The sequence below is a fragment of the Heliangelus exortis genome, chromosome 10, assembly GCF_036169615.1.
Source record: "Heliangelus exortis chromosome 10, bHelExo1.hap1, whole genome shotgun sequence".
In the NCBI taxonomy this organism is placed as follows: domain Eukaryota; kingdom Metazoa; phylum Chordata; class Aves; order Apodiformes; family Trochilidae; genus Heliangelus; species Heliangelus exortis.
In genome coordinates, this window is record NC_092431.1 from 3412135 (window position 1) to 3433646 (window position 21512).

At 37.3% G+C, this 21512-nt stretch overlaps 1 protein-coding gene across 4 annotated transcripts in view; it reads left to right on the plus strand.

Annotated features, from left to right (window-relative positions):
- CTNNA2 (catenin alpha 2) overlaps positions 1–21512 on the plus strand; it is a 418069-nt gene that overhangs the window by 321003 nt on the left and 75554 nt on the right. For all 4 annotated transcript variants that reach the window (XM_071753185.1, XM_071753183.1, XM_071753184.1 and 1 more), the window contains one exon: positions 3593–3745. In XM_071753185.1, coding sequence (XP_071609286.1) covers positions 3593–3745 — 153 coding nt within the window. The remainder of the gene's footprint in view (positions 1–3592; positions 3746–21512) is intronic.

The following is a 21512-nucleotide window of genomic DNA, read 5'->3' on the forward strand; positions in this document are numbered from 1 at the left end:
TTTTTTTTTTCTCAGCTGCTGCAATTCTGAACTGCAGAAGGCAGCGCAGTTACCATTAGAAACCAGACAGCCATTTTATTCACTCATTTCATAACTCTGCTGTCTATTTACAATGGTAACCCCCAAATTGATGATTAGATGCTGTTCTTGCTGTCCTTTTTATTGATTTCTGGTAGGTGGTTGTAGACTGCAGATATTTAATACTGCTGAAAATCAGCTGTGTACTTAAACATCCTGAGATTTTCCTTACAGTTCCATGGGGCATATTGTTATAATCAGATCTATAATACCACATTAACCTTGATTAAAAATTGAATTGCTTGTTCATTGAGCACAACACTATGAAACCTCCTTATGGAATGATATAAACAGAGAAATGTCAGTGTTCATTTAACGCTCAAAGGAAGCTTTTTAAGTGAAGTGGACAAGAGGTTTTATCAACACTTGTATCCATAGAATCATAGATGGTTGGAAGGATTCTCTGGAGATCATTGAGTCCAGCCCTGTGCCAGAGCAGGATAACTTAGGGCAGACCCCACAGAAACACATCCAGATGTGTCTAGAAAGTCTCTAGAGAAGGAGGCTCCACAAGTATTGAACTTGAGCAAAAGGATTTATTGTTTTTTAAGGACTTTTTTTCCCCAAGAGTGAGATGGAAGTGAGGTATTCCTTTGGAAATGCCCAAATTTTGGCCCATTTTGGTACGATGGCCTTTAAAAAAAAATCTAACTGTGGGTAATCATGCAAGGCATCTAACTAGGGGACAGAGTTTCTCAGCAAGTGTTGGGAGATGAACATTTGTAAAGTAACTGTGAGATGAACTTTTTCTGGCAATATCTCTCCCTGGCTGTAGCTAGAACCCTTCATTCAGCAGAGAAAAATGGATATACACAGTGATTGGAAATGTGGTGCAGAGGGCATGCACTGTTCTCTAAAACTTAACATCTTTATGTTTTTTCTGTTTTTCCAATGCTTTGATTAATTTGGAGCAATATTAGTATTTGTCTTTTTATTGATATGGTACCTATGAAAACCAGTCATGGATCAGGATCATATTGAACCAGACTCTGTACAAACAGCCCTGAAGAATGGTCTGAAGGAGCTTGTGATATAAAAAAAAAATAAGGGGCAGAGGGTGAGTATCAGCAGATGGATGAGAGAAGAAAAGGAAGAGTACAAGGTGACAGTGTGATAGGTAGTAGCTACCACACATGAGCTTCCCAGGTGTAGGCAGGTCTCTTAGATATATTCTTTTCCTTTTTTGTCTTCCCCCCAGCCCCATGTTGTGTGTATTACTGGGTTAACTATTCTGTTTTAATCATATTGAAAGTGGAAAAATGCTTTCCATGTAGAATCTGAGTAGAATTCTCTTTAAGGGAAAATTAGAATTAACGTATTAAATTCTTGAGACATTGGCTACTCTAGTTGTAATAAAAATAAAAGGAATACTGCATGCATATGCAGATGTGCTGTTTTTTGTGGTTTTTTACCTCACCACTCAGGGACTGAATTGAAATATTCAAAGTTAGTGTTCTCCTTATTTAAAGAGAGCTGATAACTGCTGCTGTCAAACAGCAAATTCATCTTGGAGAGTGCATTTGTAATGCCTTACAATATATATACTGCTTTCAGTATGATTGGGTGTTCTGGTGACAACATGAATAGCTAGAGCTTTCTTGTCTGGGCTGTGAAATAGAGAAAATTACCTTTCCTGATGTTGCACCTAACTAAAAAAGGATGATTTAAGGAGACTAATGGCTAGCCAGACCTCCAGGCTGAAGAACTTCCAGCTTGTGTTGGGAGTCTCAGTTTTTCATTCTTAACCATCAGAAAGCTGGAGCAATTAAGCTCCCAAGAATTACTTAAAATTTCAGCCATCTTTCTGCCTGTCTTTCAAATTTTAATGAAGTTTGACATGAATTAGTGGCTATTAGAAAGGCAGAGCAGAAGTTAGTGACATCAGTATTACAATAATATTGTTTCAAACAGATGTTTTTATGAAATCACAGGTGTTTAATTTGCAGTCACTTGTAAAGTGTTTCTTTTTTCCTTTGAAAGAAGTTGCATTATGTTTTCTAATCTACCTGGAAAATGGTTAGAAAGGCTTTATGTTTATACCTGTTGGAGGTATTTGGAAGAGAATCCCAAGCACAAGGCATGTGCAAAATTAAATACTCATTGAGTAGAATACTACTCAGTGCAGGAATTACAAGAGGCTTAGAAATAGTCAGGCCAATATTTTTAATGGTTTCTTGAAGTTAAGCTCCTTAATCCATATTTGGCTTTTACGTGAGTTTAAACTGTCCTTTAAAAAAGAGTTCAGCTTTCAGTTCTCAGCAATTTGCAGTGCTGCTACGTAGGTAATCACCATCCCCCCATCCAGATCCTGTCAGTCCGGTAGGATGAGATGTGTGCCAGGATGGGAATCTCAGGAGGGGTTTGCAGAGCCTTGGCCCTTAAATGTTTGATATTTGCATGTTTGCTGAAGATATATAACTGGGGGGAAAGGAAAGGAAGGAAGGGAAGGGAGGAGGGAAAGGAAGGGAAGGAAGGGAAGGGAGGAGGGAAAGGAAGGGAAGGAAGGGAAGGGAGGAGGGAAAGGAAGGGAAGGAAGGGAAGGAAGGAAGGGAAGGAAGGGAAGGAAGGGAAGGAAGGGAAGGGAAGGGAAGGGAAGGGAAGGGAAGGGAAGGGAAGGGAAGGGAAGGGAAGGGAAGGGAAGGGAAGGGAAGGGAAGGGAAGGGAAGGGAAGGGAAGGGAAGGGAAGGGAAGGGAAGGGAAGGGAAGGGAAGGGAAGGGAAGGGAAGGGAAGGGAAGGGAAGGGAAGGGAAGGGAAGGGAAGGGAAGGGAAGGGAAGGAAGGAAGGAAGGAAGGAAGGAAGGAAGGAAGGAAGGAAGGAAGGAAGGAAGGAAGGAAGGAAGGAAGGAAGGAAGGAAGGAAGGAAGGAAGGAAGGAAGGAAGGAAGGAAGGAAGGAAGGAAGGAAGGAAGGAAGGAAGGAAGGAAGGAAGGAAGGAAGGAAGGAAGGAAGGAAGGAAGGAAGGAAGGAAGGAAGGAAGGAAGGAAGGAAGGAAGGAAGGAAGGAAGGAAGGAAGGAAGGAAGGAAGGAAGGAAGGAAGGAAGGAAGGAAGGAAGGAAGGAAGGAAGGAAGGAAGGAAGGAAGGAAGGAAGGAAGGAAGGAAGGAAGGAAGGAAGGAAGGAAGGAAGGAAGGAAGGAAGGAAGGAAGGAAGGAAGGAAGGAAGGAAGGAAGGAAGGAAGGAAGGAAGGAAGGAAGGAAGGAAGGAAGGAAGGAAGGAAGGAAGGAAGGAAAGGAAGGAAGGAAGGAAGGAAGGAAGGAAGGAAGGAAGGAAGGAAGGAAGGAAGGAAGGAAGGAAGGAAGGAAGGAAGGAAGGAAGGAAGGAAGGAAGGAAGGAAGGAAGGGAAAGAAGGAAAGAAAGAGAGAAAGAAGGAAAGAAAGAGAGAAAGGCAGGCAGGCAGGCAGGAAGGAAGTAAGTCATACAGTGGTGTGAGATGCTTATATGTAATTAAATTGATATAGTGGGAATGTATATTGCTAATTCTCCTTTTATTTACTGCTCTGCTTCCTTTTGTCACAGCTCCGGAAGGCAGTAATGGATCATATATCGGATTCATTCCTAGAGACCAATGTCCCATTACTGGTTCTCATTGAGGCTGCAAAGAGTGGTAATGAGAAAGAAGTCAAGGAGTATGCTCAGGTCTTCCGTGAACATGCCAACAAGTTAGTTGAGGTAAGTGACCTTACTGAGACAGCTGGGTTTCCATCCCACCTCTAGCAGAGGCAAGGAAAAGTAAATGCTGGCTGAAGTGTTGGAGGTAGCATTACTGTGGACCATGTTTCAGGACTTTTGGTCGACTTTATCCTGGTGATTGTACAGCAAATGTCTGAATGATTGGCAGAAAGGAGCACGTGCTGGATTTTTGTAGTTATTTGCAGCAATTGAGCATGTTAAAAGTGGTATTTCCAGTGTTTTGTCGTAAGTTATGAGCATGAAGTTAATCTCTAGTCTAACTAACAGTCTGCTAGACCTTAATCTCTATGAAGTAAAAAAGACAAATATGTGCTTCAGAGCACTGTATCTGGTACTGACTAAAAGGCTGCTCTGGACCTATCAGTCTGAGCTAAAATAGGGAATAGGACATACAGAGGAGTCATAGCATTAAAGCCATATTTACTCTTGAAAGGTCTGTATTTTACTCACATATATTTATATTATTGTTTATTTCTGTAGAGGTTTACTGTGTAAGGTCAATAAATGATAATTTCAAGTCTTTAGGGGTGATATTGAAATAGCTCTATTCAACCACGAGGAATATAAACCATGTTGGTTGAAACCTGGGTGCTCATTAATTGGACTTGTACTAAAATGATGATCATGGTCATCTCAGTTTGTCCTTGAACACATCGAGAACTCTGTATTTCAAGAGCTCAAGAACACTTGTATTTCTTGAAGACATAATTCAGTGATTTCCTTGACTGTATTATGTGGCATTGCTGAATTATCTGTACTAGCATTATTTTGAAAGATATGTGGCCCCTTTGCAAGATCCTTTCTCTCCAGCCATGCTGTGTGTTCCTAAGCAGAGGAAAATGCCATTACAGAACTACTGATTTGACAGGTATGGAACTGCACCTTTGAACAACTCCTGTTCTTAAAACAAGCATCATCCTTGTTGAGCCTAAGGAAGGAGTAAGGGCTTCTTGGTTACTACTGACTAAAGCTAGACAGTTCCCTCACAAAATTCAAGGGGGGGGTGGGGGTTGGATTATTTTTACTGGGAATAAAGTTCTGTTCAGGAGCATCTCACTCTTCCCATGTACTAAACAGGGAGTCAAGAGACCTCATTCAGGTCCTGGGAATCAGAGGTTTGCTGTAGTACTTCCCTCCACAAAATTCATGGTTATATTGTAGTGGTGCTCAGAGTTGTAGCCTTATACATAATATGTAATGAACCTATGTGATTAGTATTATAGCAGCCCCCTCCTCCAGAGATTTTCAACAAAGTGTTGCAATTACAGGTCTAATAGCAGTATTAAAAAGTTAAATATAACTAAGTAGATCTTTTTAAGAAGGTAATAATAGGTAATGACATAAAAGGAGGAAAAATACCTTGTCAAGCCTTCAGTTAAAAAAAAACCACACACACCCCCAACTGAAAAAAAAAACCCAAAACCCAGCAAACAAAGAAAACAAACCACCTGCAGCTGAAAGAAACCCAACAAAAGAGTGTTTCTAGTTATCCAGATTTGGTTTTACAAGCCTGACAATGTATTAGACTCAGACTTTGGACCAAACTAGAGTTTGGTCACTGATTTTGACCATTGCGTGGTCATATTTACTTACCCCACAAAAAAAAAAATCATGATACTAACTATAGATGACTTGTCCCTAATACCTAATAGTTTTATTCCATATAGGTTGTTTCCAGGCTATTAGAAAAAGATCTTTAATTGCTTCTTGTACAGCTCTGAAATCTGTTACTAGGCTATGGATCCAACTTTATCCTTTTCCAACGGCAGGTTCTTTTAGATGGATCTTAGTGTTTTATTTTCAGAGTTTCTTTATGTTTTGGGTAATAAAATACCTTGAAAAAAATTAATTTCTAGTGCAAGTGGAATTTTGAAACCCAAGTTGCACAAGCAAATAAATATTTGGAGTAGATTTACATCCTTCTACACTAAATTTTGCACTTAAAATTGTTTCATCATTTTAGTTAACGATGCACAATGGGATCTTAGCAGATGGGCTTCAGTGGTTTTGTGGGTCAAGTAGTTTGCAAATAGTAAAATGTGGTTTAAAGATGAGACATAATCAAGTGACTGTGGAATGTAAGATCCTTTCCCAGGCACAGGGCCAGAATTGCTTGGTAATAAAATGCAAACACAGTTCCACTGAAGCAGAATTGCACTTGCTTATGTTAGAGGAATTTGAAACTGCAGATCCCAAACCATGAAACTCTGTAGTATTAATCATTAATTTGAAAGTCAGAATCTGTATTTCTTGTATGTCTTAGCAAGCTCAATAGCACGTCTATCAAAAGGTCAGGAAAAATAACCCCTATTTTAATGCTTCTTTATGTAAAAACTGTATTTTAACATTTTGAGAAAAGAAAATGCCTTTCTTGATATTTGATGAATATACAGCTAGCAACATTTTCTTTGCATAATCATATATTTTCCAAAATATATTCTGTAAGAGTGAGGCTTATGGAAGCTTTTATCATCCACTTTTCACCATATTTAAATCTTATCTTAAGAGCTACTTTCATTATTTATATGTTTTCCTTTCCCTGCCTCTTATCATTAGATTTTGTCTTTTGCTTCACTCAGTATGATATCCCTTGTTTGAGAATAATAACCACAAAGATGAATTGTCATGTTTTCCAGACATTCACTGACAACCTCTTTTGTCTGTAGTTTATGCTTGAAACTCAGAGTAAGATGTCAGCCCATTAAACCTGAGACATTTGTTCTCTGATACCTCTGTGTAGAAGTCTTCTTGTCTCAGGATCTATTCAGGGTCCAAGGAGACAGAGAACTTCAGGAATGAGGCCCAGCTTAACTATGGTGTGAATCATTCAGAATTACTCCAATTATCATGCAGGTACTTGGGTTAAAATTAAAATAAAATTTAATTTATATGGTACCATTCCAAGCTCAGATGGCAGACTCCTCTTCAAATTATATTTCAGCAGTCATCTCTCAACTTTCCTGCTTTCTGGAAATGAAGTTAGAGAACTGATGGTGCCTTCCCAGATCATGATCTTTACCTCATGACTCCATTTAATGTGTTTTTAAAAATTACCTCTAATGATTGAAAGTCAGTAAATTCCTGAGTTGTACTGCAAGCTTCATATGTGACCTTGGGAAATGATTTAACTTCTGTATCCAGGCACCTTCGTTTGTAGCACATTAATGACAGATGATATCCACCACACAAAGGTTCTTGACTCCTAATCAGCTCAGATTTATTCAGTGTATCTATCAAAGCACTATCTGGCAGCTGATAGATTATTTTTTTATTTATGTTTAGTAAAATGTCCTTGATTTAACTCTTAGTCCTCTGGACTGTTTCTTGCAAAATTAAATTATGAAATCCAACCAGTTTTCCTTTGGGATGAAATTCCACATCCAGTTAAATCCAAGGAGCCAAAATATCAAGCTGTTTAGTTGCTTGCAATAATGTTTGAAGTTCAGTTAAGAGCTGTGAAAATTACAGAGTCCTCTAGTTAAATTAGTTGATTGGATCAGGCTTTCCATCCTCTCAAGAATGGAGAGAAATCCAAGATAATGCTATTAATGACTGAAGTTTTGGAGGTTTTGAATATTTTTCTGGAAGGACTTCAGCATTTGGTAATCAGTGAACATTTACAAGACTTTAACCCAGTTGCTTTATTATTCCTTGAAACTTCTTTCCAGCAAAATTGGAACAAAGAGGATTTTTATTCTTCAGCATGAACTGATTCAGCATCAAATTTGAAACAGCTAAAAATAATCCTCAGAAAAGACAGTGCTTTACCAAGTTGGCATTATTTTTTGTGAAGAATTTTGTGAAGTCTAGATATATATTATCAGTTCCATCCCATTGAAACTTAGAATTTTCTTGAGACACCCAAAATAATCAAAGTTATCTTCTAAGAACACTTGGCTAGTGGAAGAACTGTGTTGGGTAATGGCTTATGGTGAATAAAATTTGATACAGTGCAAGCAAATCAATAGTATCACAAAGTCAAATAGTAATTTGTAGCAGATGGAACCTAACAGCAGCATTTCTGTTTCTGTTTTACAGTCCCATTGTCCATTAGGCTTGCCAGAGTCTTTATTAATTTTCTCCTGACCGTGTAATTGCCATTTTGAAGAGTGCACTGGGGTTATTTGGGGGAGTTTAGGGGTTTTAGTTTTTTCTTTCATCATTTGAAGGGGGAGGGGTCGGTGGTGGTAATTTAGGGCTTGAACTTCTTTGTAAGATTTAATGCAGGCTATTCTTCATTTCCAAGAAGTGTACTATTTGTAGCTCCCTCATTCAGACTGGTTGTATATTTTCCTATCAGAAATGTGGAAATAGGCTTGCAGACTGAAGACAGGAGGGAAAAAACCCCACTGCTTGTGTGCACACCCCACAAGCCAAGCAATGGGACCTGCTCAATGACCCCTGCTTGGCTGATACAGTAAAGAGAGGAGAAAGGAAAAAACATGAAAGAAACTTTTATTACGATGGTCGACAGTGAATTTAATCTAGATTTACATCAGCTGGAAGATAATCCAACCCAGTATTTTTTTTCCATTCCACAAATATCTCTCAGAAAAGCTTGCAGAGGGCTCTGTCCCTAAGAAACACAAACCCAGGCTTTTCTCTTAAGGAGTGAAGATCTTCTCTGTAAAGCTGCCCTGCACTTGAGATCGATGGTGCCCTGATAATTTACAGTGCTGCACTCCAGCTCACTTGCAGGAGGTACTAGGGATCTTCATAAGGAATATCTAATAAGGTTTTGTTTCTGCTTTTGTAAATATTGTATAAGTTCATGAACTGAGTTAGGTTTTCATTTAAGACAGACAAACCCTAAGACTAACAAGCCTACGAGTGGAAAAACTTTGATTCGTTTATTTCTGCAAATTTAGCTCAAGGACCAAAGAGTGTTCCTACTGATATATTTCACAAATACTCTAAAAGGTCTGTTCTTTTTTATTGAAGTGCACATCACTGCATTATTAGAGTATACAACTAGCTATTTTCTTCCACTAAAGAAGAAAAAGTGTCAATATTCTTTCATAGCTTCTGTATCCAACTTCTGTCATGAAAAATTTATACATACCTTGGTTTCCTCTTACAGACAGATCAGCTTTTATTCTTGTGTTTTTCTATTAGCTGACATGAAACTACTTAAGAAATAATATTTAGAAGATAGTAACCCTTCGTTCTAATGTAGGAGTGTTAAGAAAGTAATGGATTAGTTTAATTCAAGCCCTTCAAGTTGAAAGATTTTATTTGAAATGAAAGCTGTGGTCTGGTTCTGTGTCCTAGTGTTTTATCTGCTCATTTGAGTTTTAATTTCCAACTCTTCCCTGCATGGGCAGCAGATGTTCTTAATTCCCAGTAAACATCATGAGTATATTGACAGTAGCTAAAACCATGAGCCCCATTATCTGCAATGAAAGCATAAAAAGCTTGAACTCTGAATTTATTTCTTCTGAGTCCCTGCTGTAGCCTGATCTAGTTACTCCATCTCTCCACCTTACCAGGTGTGTATGTCTTTGACTCAAAGTCCTCCAGGATAAAGCTTTCTGGTAATGTTATGTCTTTTATATCACTAGTCAACTCTTTCCAGTGGCTTTTTTACTTGTATTAGTCACTAAATATTGGTAGTCCACTGGGATCCATGCCAATTCCATCTTGTGGTTTCTAGATTAACTTTGCAATGAAATCAAATTACCTTATAGAAAGGATGAGGCACAGAAATAATTTGTACTTTATGACTTTTGAGCCTCTTGTGTACCTGGCCCTGAAGGAGACTTGTTATTAAAGGAGTTAAATAATCAGTGTCCACATTTTCAAATTTACTTTAATGCCAAAGCCATCTCTGCCTTCTGTTAGTGTGGCTGCAGCTCTGAGAGTTGCAAAGTAGGAGGAAGAACTTGTTGAAGAATTTGTCTGTGGTCTGCAGGATGCAATGTTAACATGTGAACATTGGAAAATTAATCAGTTTAGCAATGGAAAACTTGGCTGACTTGGCTATCAGATGAAATCTTGGAAGTGGCTTGAAGGGGCTGATGACTTTTTGGCAATATTGTCCTTTGTCCAGAATTTCTTCCCACTGGTACACCCTGGTAAACAAACATTCCAGGGTTTGTGAAACTGTTTGCATTATCTCCTGTGATCATTTTCTATTAATTTGTCCTTTTCTTTTAGTCTTACACTGCTAAGCTTCTAGATCTCATACAACACCCAAAGGGCTAAAGGATAATTTTCTTTGTTCACTTGTCCTTCTCTATGTACATAATAAGCAAATGCTGTATCAAGTTGGCAAACTCTGGGTTATTATGGTTCTTTTTTTCCTTCCCAGGAGAGATTAAGAAAGAAAGAAATAACAAAGTGAAAGGTACATTGCTGCAAAATCTCCATGTCAATTTGAATACATCTCTAGCTTTGAGACTGTAGATATAAAGCCAGTGCTGTGCAGGTTCTGATATCATTCACTGGAAAATGTGGTTTTACTCATTTGGAAAAAAAAACAAAAACAACATAACTGAAGGATTTTCTACAAATGAAAATGTGCTTCGGTCACTTTTTTTCTTTTTCTTTTTTTTTTTTTTTTCTGTAACTTTAACATACCTTTTTATCTTTTCATGAGCAATATCTGGTTTTCTTCTTGCAGAAAAAGATATTCCTAGTAATTTCACAATATTTTCTAGTTAGCTGATTTTTAAAAAGATAATTAACTTTTAACCATGCTTATTTTCAGCTCCTATAAAAAAGATGAATTTGAATTATTCCCTTTTATATCGCTGATTAATTTTTTAAAAATGTTTTTTCCAGTGAATAACACTTGCTTAGCTAGGGACTCACTTCTCAAATCTGATCATGCTGCTGCACTATGTGATTCATGTGGGAAGTTTTCCCAAAATAAAATGACTCCTACAAACTCTAGTACCCATTTATGTCTACTATCACACACAATCCAGTTGCATAGCAGTCTGTGTGGTTTAAAACTTATTAATAATACAATCAAGATCTCTTGGTAGCGTTTTAATTAACTAAGGACATAAATTATGGGTTTAGCTACTCCTAACCAGTTGTTTGAATTTGTAATCTCAGTGTACTAAGATACCATGCAACATTTAGGCTGGAAATCATCCCCTAGCTCTTCCATAGGCAGGATTGCTTTAAAGGGCATGAATATGTAAAATTGTTACTGGAAGGCACCCTCTGGAACCTAAATGTCCCTTTACTTGGAATTTAAGCACGTCTAATAGATGTAGTTCTTATTTACAGATATGTCATCTCTTCCATCAGCAGAGAGATGAAAGTATGTGGAAGCTCCTGAGACAGATACAAACCTTCCTTTAATCACTCCTTCATCAGTGAGAAAAGTAAAAGTAGCTGTTACCAGAGGCATTGCTCTAAAATTGTCAGGATGAATCCCCAGCATCTGTGTGATGAGACAGTGCAATATTCCCAGCTGACTGAGTGCTCAGCCCACTCTGTTTAGCAGCTGGAAATCAATACTGGCAGGTATGGAGCTTGCTGCCTTCAGGTTCTTGTAGGTTTGGGTTTGTTGGTTTTTTGAATATTTTTTTTCACCAGGCAGCAGGTAGGGAACCCTCTTTGCTCAGCAGCTGAAATTTATTGGTAGCTTTTTGTACTGACCAACCTATTAGGGTTTTGGCAACGTGGAAGACAATGATCTCTTACCCTCAAAAATAGATTGTGATTGGAAGCAGGAAGTTCATCAAGTGGTATTAACCTTTGAGGGGAGTTAATAAAAGAAGGTGGCACCTTCCTGTCCTGAGAGTGTTAGAACTTGACTTGCTGTATTCAGGTGACAACAGGGCACATCACTTAAGGGACTGCCCTTTCGTAGAGTCCTAGAATCATTTTGGTTGGAAAAGACCTTTAATATCATCAAGTCCAACCATTAACCTCTCACTGCCAAGTCTACCACTAAACCATTCCCCTTTCCTCTCCCACTGACTGCTCTTTCACCAAACTGGAAGAAGGATTTGTTAAAGCAGGTAGGGTGGGCTGTATTAAGACACACAGTTGGAACTGAAAAGGCCAAAGATGAGCAACTCTGTCTCTTTGGGCTAACAGGATATCCTTTGGTTAGGACATATTGGGTAGAAATACCCCTAGTGCTACAGCTGACTTCTGCTGCCTGCCATGTCTTTCAACCCATTTCAGATGCAATGAGGGCACTGGATAAGTTTTCAAGATGAATCCAAAGCTAAAGATCATATGTCACTGTGTGGACTTAAAGACTTGTGGGTTTAATATTCATAATGGCTTCCATTTATTAACATCTTCATTTCCTAATTTCATATGGCTGTCCTCACAACATGCTTCCAGTTGCCAGCTGGGGGGATCTGAAGGGAAAAGGTGCTTTTGAAGACAGAAAGAATGAGACACTTGGCACGTTAGTGATTTAAAGGTGATATTTTCTAGGCAGCCCCATCCAGCTACCCCCATTCTTCATTTTTACTCTAATATCCTATTTCATGAAGTGTTTTATTTATGTCAGTAACAAACTCTAACCATAATTGGACCTTTCCCAGTGTTGTTTTTTTTTTTTTTTAAAGGTTACTTCAATCTATACCCTAGGAGCTGTATGCTTGGATTAGTATCTGCTACTCAAGACAGGTCAACATTTTACTAGTATGTGAAATCTTTAGCTTCTTGGCCTTTGTAGCATGGGAGTATTTCAGTCAGTGAATATTATGAACTGTGCTTTTACATACACATCTTTGGTTTCACTATAGGAAGGAAGAGTTTGGTCAAATAACCTAACTTAAAGCATGATATATAAGATAAATTGGTGAGGGATAAAGAAAGGATGAAATAGAACCTGTGCTGGTAATGCATGGCAGTTGGAAAGAAAGCAAATTATTGTATTGCTTGTATTATTGTGGAGAAAGGGAATTTCTCATCTGTGATTGAGCCATCTCCAACAAGCAGGACAAAGATAGGCTAGAGTTATTTAAGGAGCCAAAAAGTTCAGTGCAAGCAGTAAGTACTTCTGAGGAGACTGAAAAAAGCATTTACAAGGAAATAATGAGTCAGAAATAAAGGCATTCAGACATGCTCACAGAATCAGCAGAAGATGCACAAGAGAAAGCCATGTCATAGACTTGAGGAGAGAATGGCATAGTTAATGATGGAGTTTTGAACTGATGTAAAAGAAGAAATTGTAATCAAGAAATCTCATGATTTTGAACAAAAGTCATAGCAGCTTTGATTTCAGAAAAAGATTGCAGTAGAGATCCATGCAGCAAGAGTTCACATGTAGACCCTTGCCTAATAAAGCTTATAAATTTGGAACAAAATATGCAAATGGAAAAAACATCACCTCCAAATGCTACTATGGTAATAAGGAGCTGTAAGGAATGTCTGTATTGCTTTAGTTCAGGCAATGTGTGGGTCCCAGTGTGCTCTATCCTGGGTTTTTTCCTTGTGTCCTGTTTGCTGGTTTCTAACAAGCACAGTGGTTATCAGGAGGCATCCATCACAAATATATCCTACTGCTTCTACTACAGTGCCAAGGCCAAAATAAACCTTATTGCCCAAATGTTCCTGGTCAGTTCTTATGGCTCTGTTGGCTTTTCAGAGTTCTTGTAGCAGAGAAGTACACTTGGAACTTTGCAACAAATTGTGTTTGACTGTAGTGGAAACCACATCCATTTCCCTTGATATATTTAAGTAGTCTGGTGTATTTATTATTGAGAAAGACCAAAACTCTTCCATCTCAAGTTTTGATTAGAAACCTTTCACTGATACCCAACCCACTATCAATGGCTCCCAGTGACTTTGACAGTGAATTTCCTTCAGTACTAGAATCTATTATTTTATCTATAATCTTAGAATGGGTATTTCATCTATTTTAGCCCTTTCAGTTTGTTCCACATCTTACCTACACCTCTGTTAAAAAGGACCTTTCTCATAGCACATCTGTTCTCCACCTGGCTACTTGCAATTTTGATCCAAGAACTCCCAAAATTTGGTGTGTTAAATGACATCCTTTGGTCTTATTTTATTTCATTTTAAATGTTGACAACTGGAAGGTGTGATCTTAGAGGTCTTTTCCAGCTGTGACAATTCTGTGATTCTATAATTCCGTGAAATAAGAGTCTGGGAGATAACATGGGGGGAAGAGAAAGTTTTAGGGTGAATTTGCAGTGAACATTACATGTGCTTGTAATGTTGCTGAACATCAAGTACATATAGGACCAGATTTTTTTTTTTTAAGGGTTAGCTTATGATTGTATTTTTTCATTTATTCACAACCCATGGATTCAAAAAGAAAAGTCCACATGTAGGTATGGGTCTTGAAAGTAAGCATTCTTCCATAATCTAAGTAAAAATAAGCTCAGTGGTGAAGGAAAAGAGACATTAGAAGACAAACAGCACTGCAACCCTGCTATCCCTCATTAAATATAATACCTAACTCATTCAGATAATAACTAGGTATTACTGACTAAAATATGATAATCTTAATAAGAAATTTTCTTAGTGTTTTAAAATGGCTTTTATACCTTAATTTGGAGATAAATGTCCAAGCAAAAACCAGCCACCTCACTACTGTTAGAATAACATAATAAACATGTGGATCATGTTTCAGTAGAAAATCATTTCAGATATTGATGGTAATAAATGAAGACTGATTTCATGGCTTAGCATGAAAAGTCCTTGGCTTTACTGGTTTATTTCCAAGTTCAAAGTTCTGAAAATCAAATAAAATAATTAAGTAGATTTTCTTCAAAGTTCCAGAAAGTTTCTTTTATGGCTTCAGAACAAGCATGAGAAACATCAGCCTGAGGACAATTTCTTTAAAAAAACCTGTAAGTAGCCAAAAAAGGGGATTTTAGCATGAAAGTGTAATCTCAACAGTAAGTTTAGCTTCACAGTACACAGGTTATAAAACTCCATCCAGGTAAAATTGTGTTTTGATGATCCTGAATTGGTTCCAAGACTTCAAAAGTTCAGGAAAAGAGGTTCTGTAAGCATTAATCTCTTTACAATACTTTGTGCTTGAAAGCACAAGATAGAGAGGGAGGAAAACTCAAGATTTTATCAGTGCCTATACTTCTTGCAGTCAAAAGGGCTGTGGAATAGAGGTCTTGCTTCTTCAAAATGACTGCCTTATAGGCTAGAGCTATCACCTTAGCTCCTGGGTCATTATACCTTGGTGGGAAAGTAAAGTCATTGCTTTATAATGAGGACTTTTTATCACAGAGTCAAAACTGATGGTGTTGCCTGTCTCTTTTTAGTGTGTTGTTCCATTGTCGTACCCCTTGAGGCACCAATTAAATGACTCAAGTTTTTCTTGTAATGAAAATAAACTTCATGCTTACCATAGATATGCAGAGTTGGTAGCAGATCAGCTGTTACTTTCCAACACACAGTCCATACTTGTCTGTATTTTAAAGGGGTTTGTAAATTTTACCATGTCCCAGGAAGCACTTAAGAGCTGCTGGTTGTGATGTGACTGACTGAGAAGTTCCATGGCTGTGTTTTTGTTGGAAACAAATGCTGTCACCATAAAGTCATAAGGAGGATGGATGCACTTATGTTAATGAAACACCAAGGAAATGAACATAGAGAAATTTTTAGATAGGTTAAGGGAAAATGAGAAAAAAAAGGATGAATGATGCCTGATTTGACTGGGAGTGTCAGAAGAATAATTATTGTTGCTGGGATGCTGAGTAGAATTTATGTAGGAAAGGAGAAGAGCTGAATCTTTGTATTATCCTTTTCAGATAACAATATCAACATCCCTTTTAACAAAAGTGTTTGGTAATATTTTTGGTTTAGGTTATAAAAATTGAAGTGTTTAAAAATTAAAATAACAGTTGCTGCTACTGGCCACCATAATCACAATACTGTGTGCTGTTAAATCTCCAGTTGTACTTGGTATTGGAACCAATCACAAAGTTACCTTGGCATCCACTGATTGAAAGAAGTCAGACACCTAAATAACAGGAATAAATAAGCAGGAAAATGTAAGCTTTTCCTTTCACAGCCTCTGTAAGAGAAAGCAAGAGGAGATTGAATTCTATACCTTATGTTGCCACCAGTAGGTCAGAATTCCTGTAATCTTTGCCTGCTTCATTGAATAATTGTAAATCTAGATACAGTGCATAGATCACTGGCAACCTTATACAAAAACTTCTACATCAGTGCAAAAATATTAATTCTATTAATTTGTGACATGTGATTTTCAAAAGCCCAACGGATAAAAGCATTAAGGCCTTTAATCATTAATTTGATCTGATTACTATGTCACTCTTTATTTACTGTCTGCTCAATTTAAAACTGAGGTTAATGCATCTTTCAAATGTACTATAATATTCTAGAATTCATTATTTACACACACCCTTCTAGGTAAAAGTCTTGTCTTTTTCCTCCTTCTATTCCTTTCTGGATTGCAGAGGAACTTCTGAGTCACACCATATATTTTCATTTCTGGAAATTGCTGGTAGCAATTTTCCCATCTGAAATGATGTGCAGAGAATGAGATGGCAAAAAGCCAGAAAGCAGTAGGAGCTCTGGAGAGCAGTGTGCAAGTATAGTTTTACCTTAAGTCTTACTTTTCCTCTTTCTCCCTTTGCCATTTTCTGCAGAAGTTCCCATCTTTCTTGTCCATATCGTGGCCAGAAATCATCTTTTACTTTGGTTTTGTTTTTTGTAAAGCTCAGAATTCTGCTGAGAAACTCACATCTCTTTCTCAATTTTTTAATTTGCTGATGTGCAAATTATTAAGGTGTTGTTTAAGTCTACCCAAATTTGTTAGCAATCATTAAATGATCCATCATTTTTATATATTAGACTTACAAATTTAAAAAAAAAACTTCATGCCAAATACTTTTGCTGAATGCAAATTCTTTGTATTTTCCTCCCTCTTTAACTTCCATAAAGACTTTTTTTTTTTTTTTTTTTTTTTTTTTGGAAATTATTACTTCCCACATCTTCATAGCAGGCGAATAGCAACATTTATTCTGTCTCATTTTTTACTGCTTAACAAAAAAAAGGCATTTTGTAAGCTGTAAGTAAGCATGTAAAACCAGATGTTCAGTTGGTGTAAAATGAGTGTAATATGAATCCTTTGTCTTTAGTGGAGCAATGTCAGTCTCCAACAATCAGGTGTAAATCTGAGGCTTCTAACTGGACTGACCTTATAAGTACAAGAGCTCAAGTTATCTTCAGATTTGGGTGATGCTTCTTGCCTCAAACACCTTTTAGTGCTCAAGGGCACCCAAAATCTCTCTTAACACTAGATTGTTTTTTTGTTTTGACTTCAAAATGCTTTTAAAATTGAATTATTATTATCTCCACTTTATAGGTGACATCCTATAAGGGTGATATTATTTGCCCAGGTTGTGTTAGTGGATCTATAGCAGATCTATGAAAATAATGTTATCACTGTGATTTCTATCAGTGGTTTATAACAAAGGTTTCATGCTCCTTGTTCCAATTTCTAAATTTAAACCATACTATCTTTTGAATTTTGCTTGACTTTTTATTTATATATCACTTAAAATAGAAAACTAGATACAAGTCAGCAAATATCTTCAAGCATTCAGAAGCCATTAGATACAGCCTACACCTTACTATATATAAGCCAGTAATAAGTAAACATAGTATACTTCCAAGATTAATTTTAAATAGCTAGAACCTTTCTAAGAGAGGGTATTGAACTCATTTTGCCTTACACTTGCCTTAGTCCAATCTTTTAGCCTTTTAGATGGCTATTTTCTGCACCCTCGGGGTCATTGCTGGAGAGGGTTGTACTTCTAAAAAGTCTTTTTTTTACCATCCCAAGGTAGGCCTAGCAGTCAAACACATGGGATGCATTGGCTCTGAAGATGCCTTTCTCTCCTGTACAACTCTGTAGGGATCCTAGACAGCTGGCTAACAATAAATGCCTTTTAGACAGCTAACTCTGAGTTAGGTGTGGTGAACCTCTAACGACAGAAGTCATGTCTCTGGTGAAAGATTCTTACAGCAGAAGTCACTGCTATTGCCTGTGGTGTACCTCTAATTCTGCCCTCAGTTACTTGCAGTGAGGATGTTGCATTCTTGTCATTACCTTCTTAGAAAAGCCCAGAATGCTTCATCTGCATCCTGCATCAAATTCCTCCCTTGCTAGAACACTCTAATATCAAATCTCTTTGAATGAAAGACAACCAGTGGCATGGAAGCCTAAGGGGAGCATCCACATTTCTCACCTCATGCTTTCTGAAGATGTTTCCCTAACATTTCTCTTTAAGCTGCAGCAAAAGAATAATAAAAAGAATACTGCAGCCAGTGCCTATGGTTGGTCTGATCTGAACCTGTTTGAGCTCTCTGAGCTTCTTTTAGTCAGCAGTGTCTGTCAGAGATGCTCCTGTTTCCATCTTATGTGTGATGAAAGCTATCTTGGCATGTAACTTCAACACAACAGATGGGACATGGTGCAGCTTGGCTGACCTCTACTTTCAGCATTTAAATAGCTAAAAAGATTTCATTACTGTAGAATAAACTTCCAAGAACTTCTTACTCTGTAGCCCAAGCTGGATAGCTAACAAGTGCCAGTTCCAATTGTGTAATTGCAATAGATGAAGAGGTCAGTTTTCATGATAGTTTTATGGGACTGAAAGATCCTTCCTTTGACTTTAATGAGAACCATAGGGATGAAATTCCTAGACAACATCTTTTTTTCTTGACTAGGACAAGAAGGAAGCCAAGATAACATTGGTAGTAGTGTACATGGACTTTATCACTGTGTTTACAAAGTCTTACCTTTGTTTTTCAGAATCATTTTAAAGAGGCTGGGGACAAACAGGGTTTGCAACGTTGGGAATGGAAATATTGTGCTAGAAGTGCTCAAGACACTTCATTTCTTTCTTGAGAAATTTTTCTTTTTAGTATCATTGTTCTGTTGCTTTCAGTTCCTGAAGCCCCCTGTTCACCTGTTATTTGCTCTCTTTTTGGGGTGGATTGCAACACCCCTGGCTACCAGGTCTAAATCTTTAGCAGGCTGTGTTCTGTTTTCTGCCAGAGACTTTCTAGAGGAGCTCATGAATACCATTTCCTCAAGATAAATAAACACTACAAGTTCATATATCAATTACAGTGTGAAGTGGACAGCAGTTAAAAGGGACACTTGTTCCACACACCTTGACCTCTTAGAGAGGGATAATGGTCTCATTAACAGTTTTTACCCTTTGTCAACATTGGTTTTTATCTTTCAAGCTGATTATTACATGATTTTTCATGTATGGGATTAATTTTTGATACATAAATTTAAGCTCCATCCTTCCAGCTGCTGTCTGCTTTCTCAGGCTGCAGTGCAGATGCCTTTGAATCAGCTCACACTTGGGAAAAAAAAAGTGATCTGGGTTTCAAATATATCCCAAAATGGCATAATCAAATTAATAGGCATATATTAAAAAATACTTGACAGATTCATTACAAATGTGCAGTGTTTATGGAATACTTGTAACAAAAAAAACCCAATACTGAATGACTGAGATAACACAGGAGCATAATTGAACACTCCTTTTCTTTGGGCTGCTGTGAATATATCTACTGCTTTGTAGAAGGATCTTTGTATCTGATTTTTTTTCAATTAAAACAACTACAAATGTTGTGTTACACCATGTAGTTCCAGATATAAACATAACTGTACTGAGATCTAATGACACAGATATGATGAAGCTCACCTTCCCTTACCAAGGTGTAAGCACTCTGTTTCTAGTTCTATGAGGCTCTTTTTTTTTTTTTTTAAGTGTTTTTAAAGAAAAAGGACCAAGGGAGTTTAAGCAATTAAATAATAAAGGTGTCTTTCACAGTACTTCTTGTGCTAGGGAGGTAGAAGTCTGTATTTTTCCTTAATCTTCTTGTCCTCAACAGCTTTTTCTGCACAGGTTTTTGTACTTGTTTTCATTCCTCCTGCTTTTCTTTTTCTATAATAAATAAAAACAAGCTCTTGTGTTCTTGTTCATATCCTATGCTATAATTATGGCATCTTTATTGTAATATTTATTTGGGAAAAAAAAAGAAACCCATCTCTCTGTGCATAAATGAATGTAAAACTGAGTCTTACAAGAGAGACTGACTTTGTCTTTATTGAGGCAATTTGTAGAAAGCTTTCTGGAGAGAAATAAAGGAAGAGCATTGTCATTTGAAACTTTGCTTTCATTTTATAAGAAACTTTATTAATGGAGGTGAGAATACAGGTGTGTATTACATAAAAGATCACCTTCAAGAAGTTCCTCTGCTCAAATTCAGTTTCATGTTTTTACCTCATTCTACAGCTCTGTCATACTTATGTGATAATCATCCTTATTATTTTTTCATCTCAATATCTGTTGAAGAGAGCCTTTCATTGTGTTAGAAGACATTTAGGGCAGAATTGTCTTAAATTCTTGTCACAGGATGTATAAGATCCTGTGCTTACCAGCAGAACAGACTATTTTAGTTTTAGTCAGTACTTGCTATGAAGGTGCAGGAGGCTGTCTATAAAATGCTTTTCCCTTAAAAAAAAAAAAAAAAAGCTTTTTAACAGGTGGATTGGAAAACCCTGCATACATACTGATTGCTATAGAAATGAAATGCAAGAATAGTAAATCACAAAATCAAAGTCTTTAACTATTCCATAACACAATTTCTAATGCCAGTCCAATTTCTAATCTGTAAATTCCAGAAACTGTCAAGCTCTGTGTCAGAGAGCTGTTTGGAAGGTGATTCCAGGATTTCATTCCCATGGTGATCATAAATCCAATTATTTTTCTTTCTGAGCACTTATCTCAAATGCATTTGTCAAATGCTTTTGTAGCTTCCTGTAATGTTCTATTTACCCAAACTTCCTGGAAACTCTCTGTGCTGGTGTGGTTCATGCTGCTCCCTTTATACATGTGACTGTTCTAAGTGAAGTTTTGCAGTGGTTTGTCCTAGCAATTTAATATGTTTTCTTAAATTGTCACTATTGATTATTTTTTTTTTAAATTCAACATCTTTATCTGCTCCCATGTCCTGTGCTTTCTTTTTGATCTGATCTGTTTAATCTTTCAGATTGATTACACAACTATGACTCTTCTGATAGATTATCATCAGTGCTTGTAACCTGTCAGAGCTGTTGTAATTCCTTGTGATTGATCAGGCAATATAATTTCTCTTTCTGCTTAATCTTTCCCGTCCTCTTCAGTTTCTTGGTCTGAGGGGCATTTGGGTAATCCATGTTCCTTTGGCAGTTCCTCAGATATAAATCCAAGACTTTCAGCCTCATACACCCACCCATAATTCTGAATAAAAGAGGATCAAAGCTCGAACGCCAAGGCTGAGATCATTCACTGGGGTTCTGTTATTTCACAATACAGACATAGTGTAACATCCCTGTCTTAAAGCAACCATTTCCATCCCTTGTTGGGATGAGTGAGTTACATTTTCAGAGCAGAAGGATCTGTGGGGAACACGTGGATCATCTGAAGGGACAGAGAAGCAATTTTAATTATTGGTGGAAATTACTTTGTGCCTGGAGACTCTTCTGAGGCTGTTCTTAAAAAAAAAAGAAGAGACTCCTTCCCAGAATATTATTTGTTGAAGTCTGCAAAGGCAGAATGATAATGACATGTGCAGCAGCAAGTGGTATGTAACCCAGCCTTTTTTTCACCACCACCCCCATCTCTTTTGGCTGTTGCAGTGTCAGATATTTTACAAGATACTGATGTGTGCTCTGTCATGTCAGTACCCTGAAAAATATTAGGAATTCATAAATATTAGGAATTCATAAAATGTCTGTGAAGCT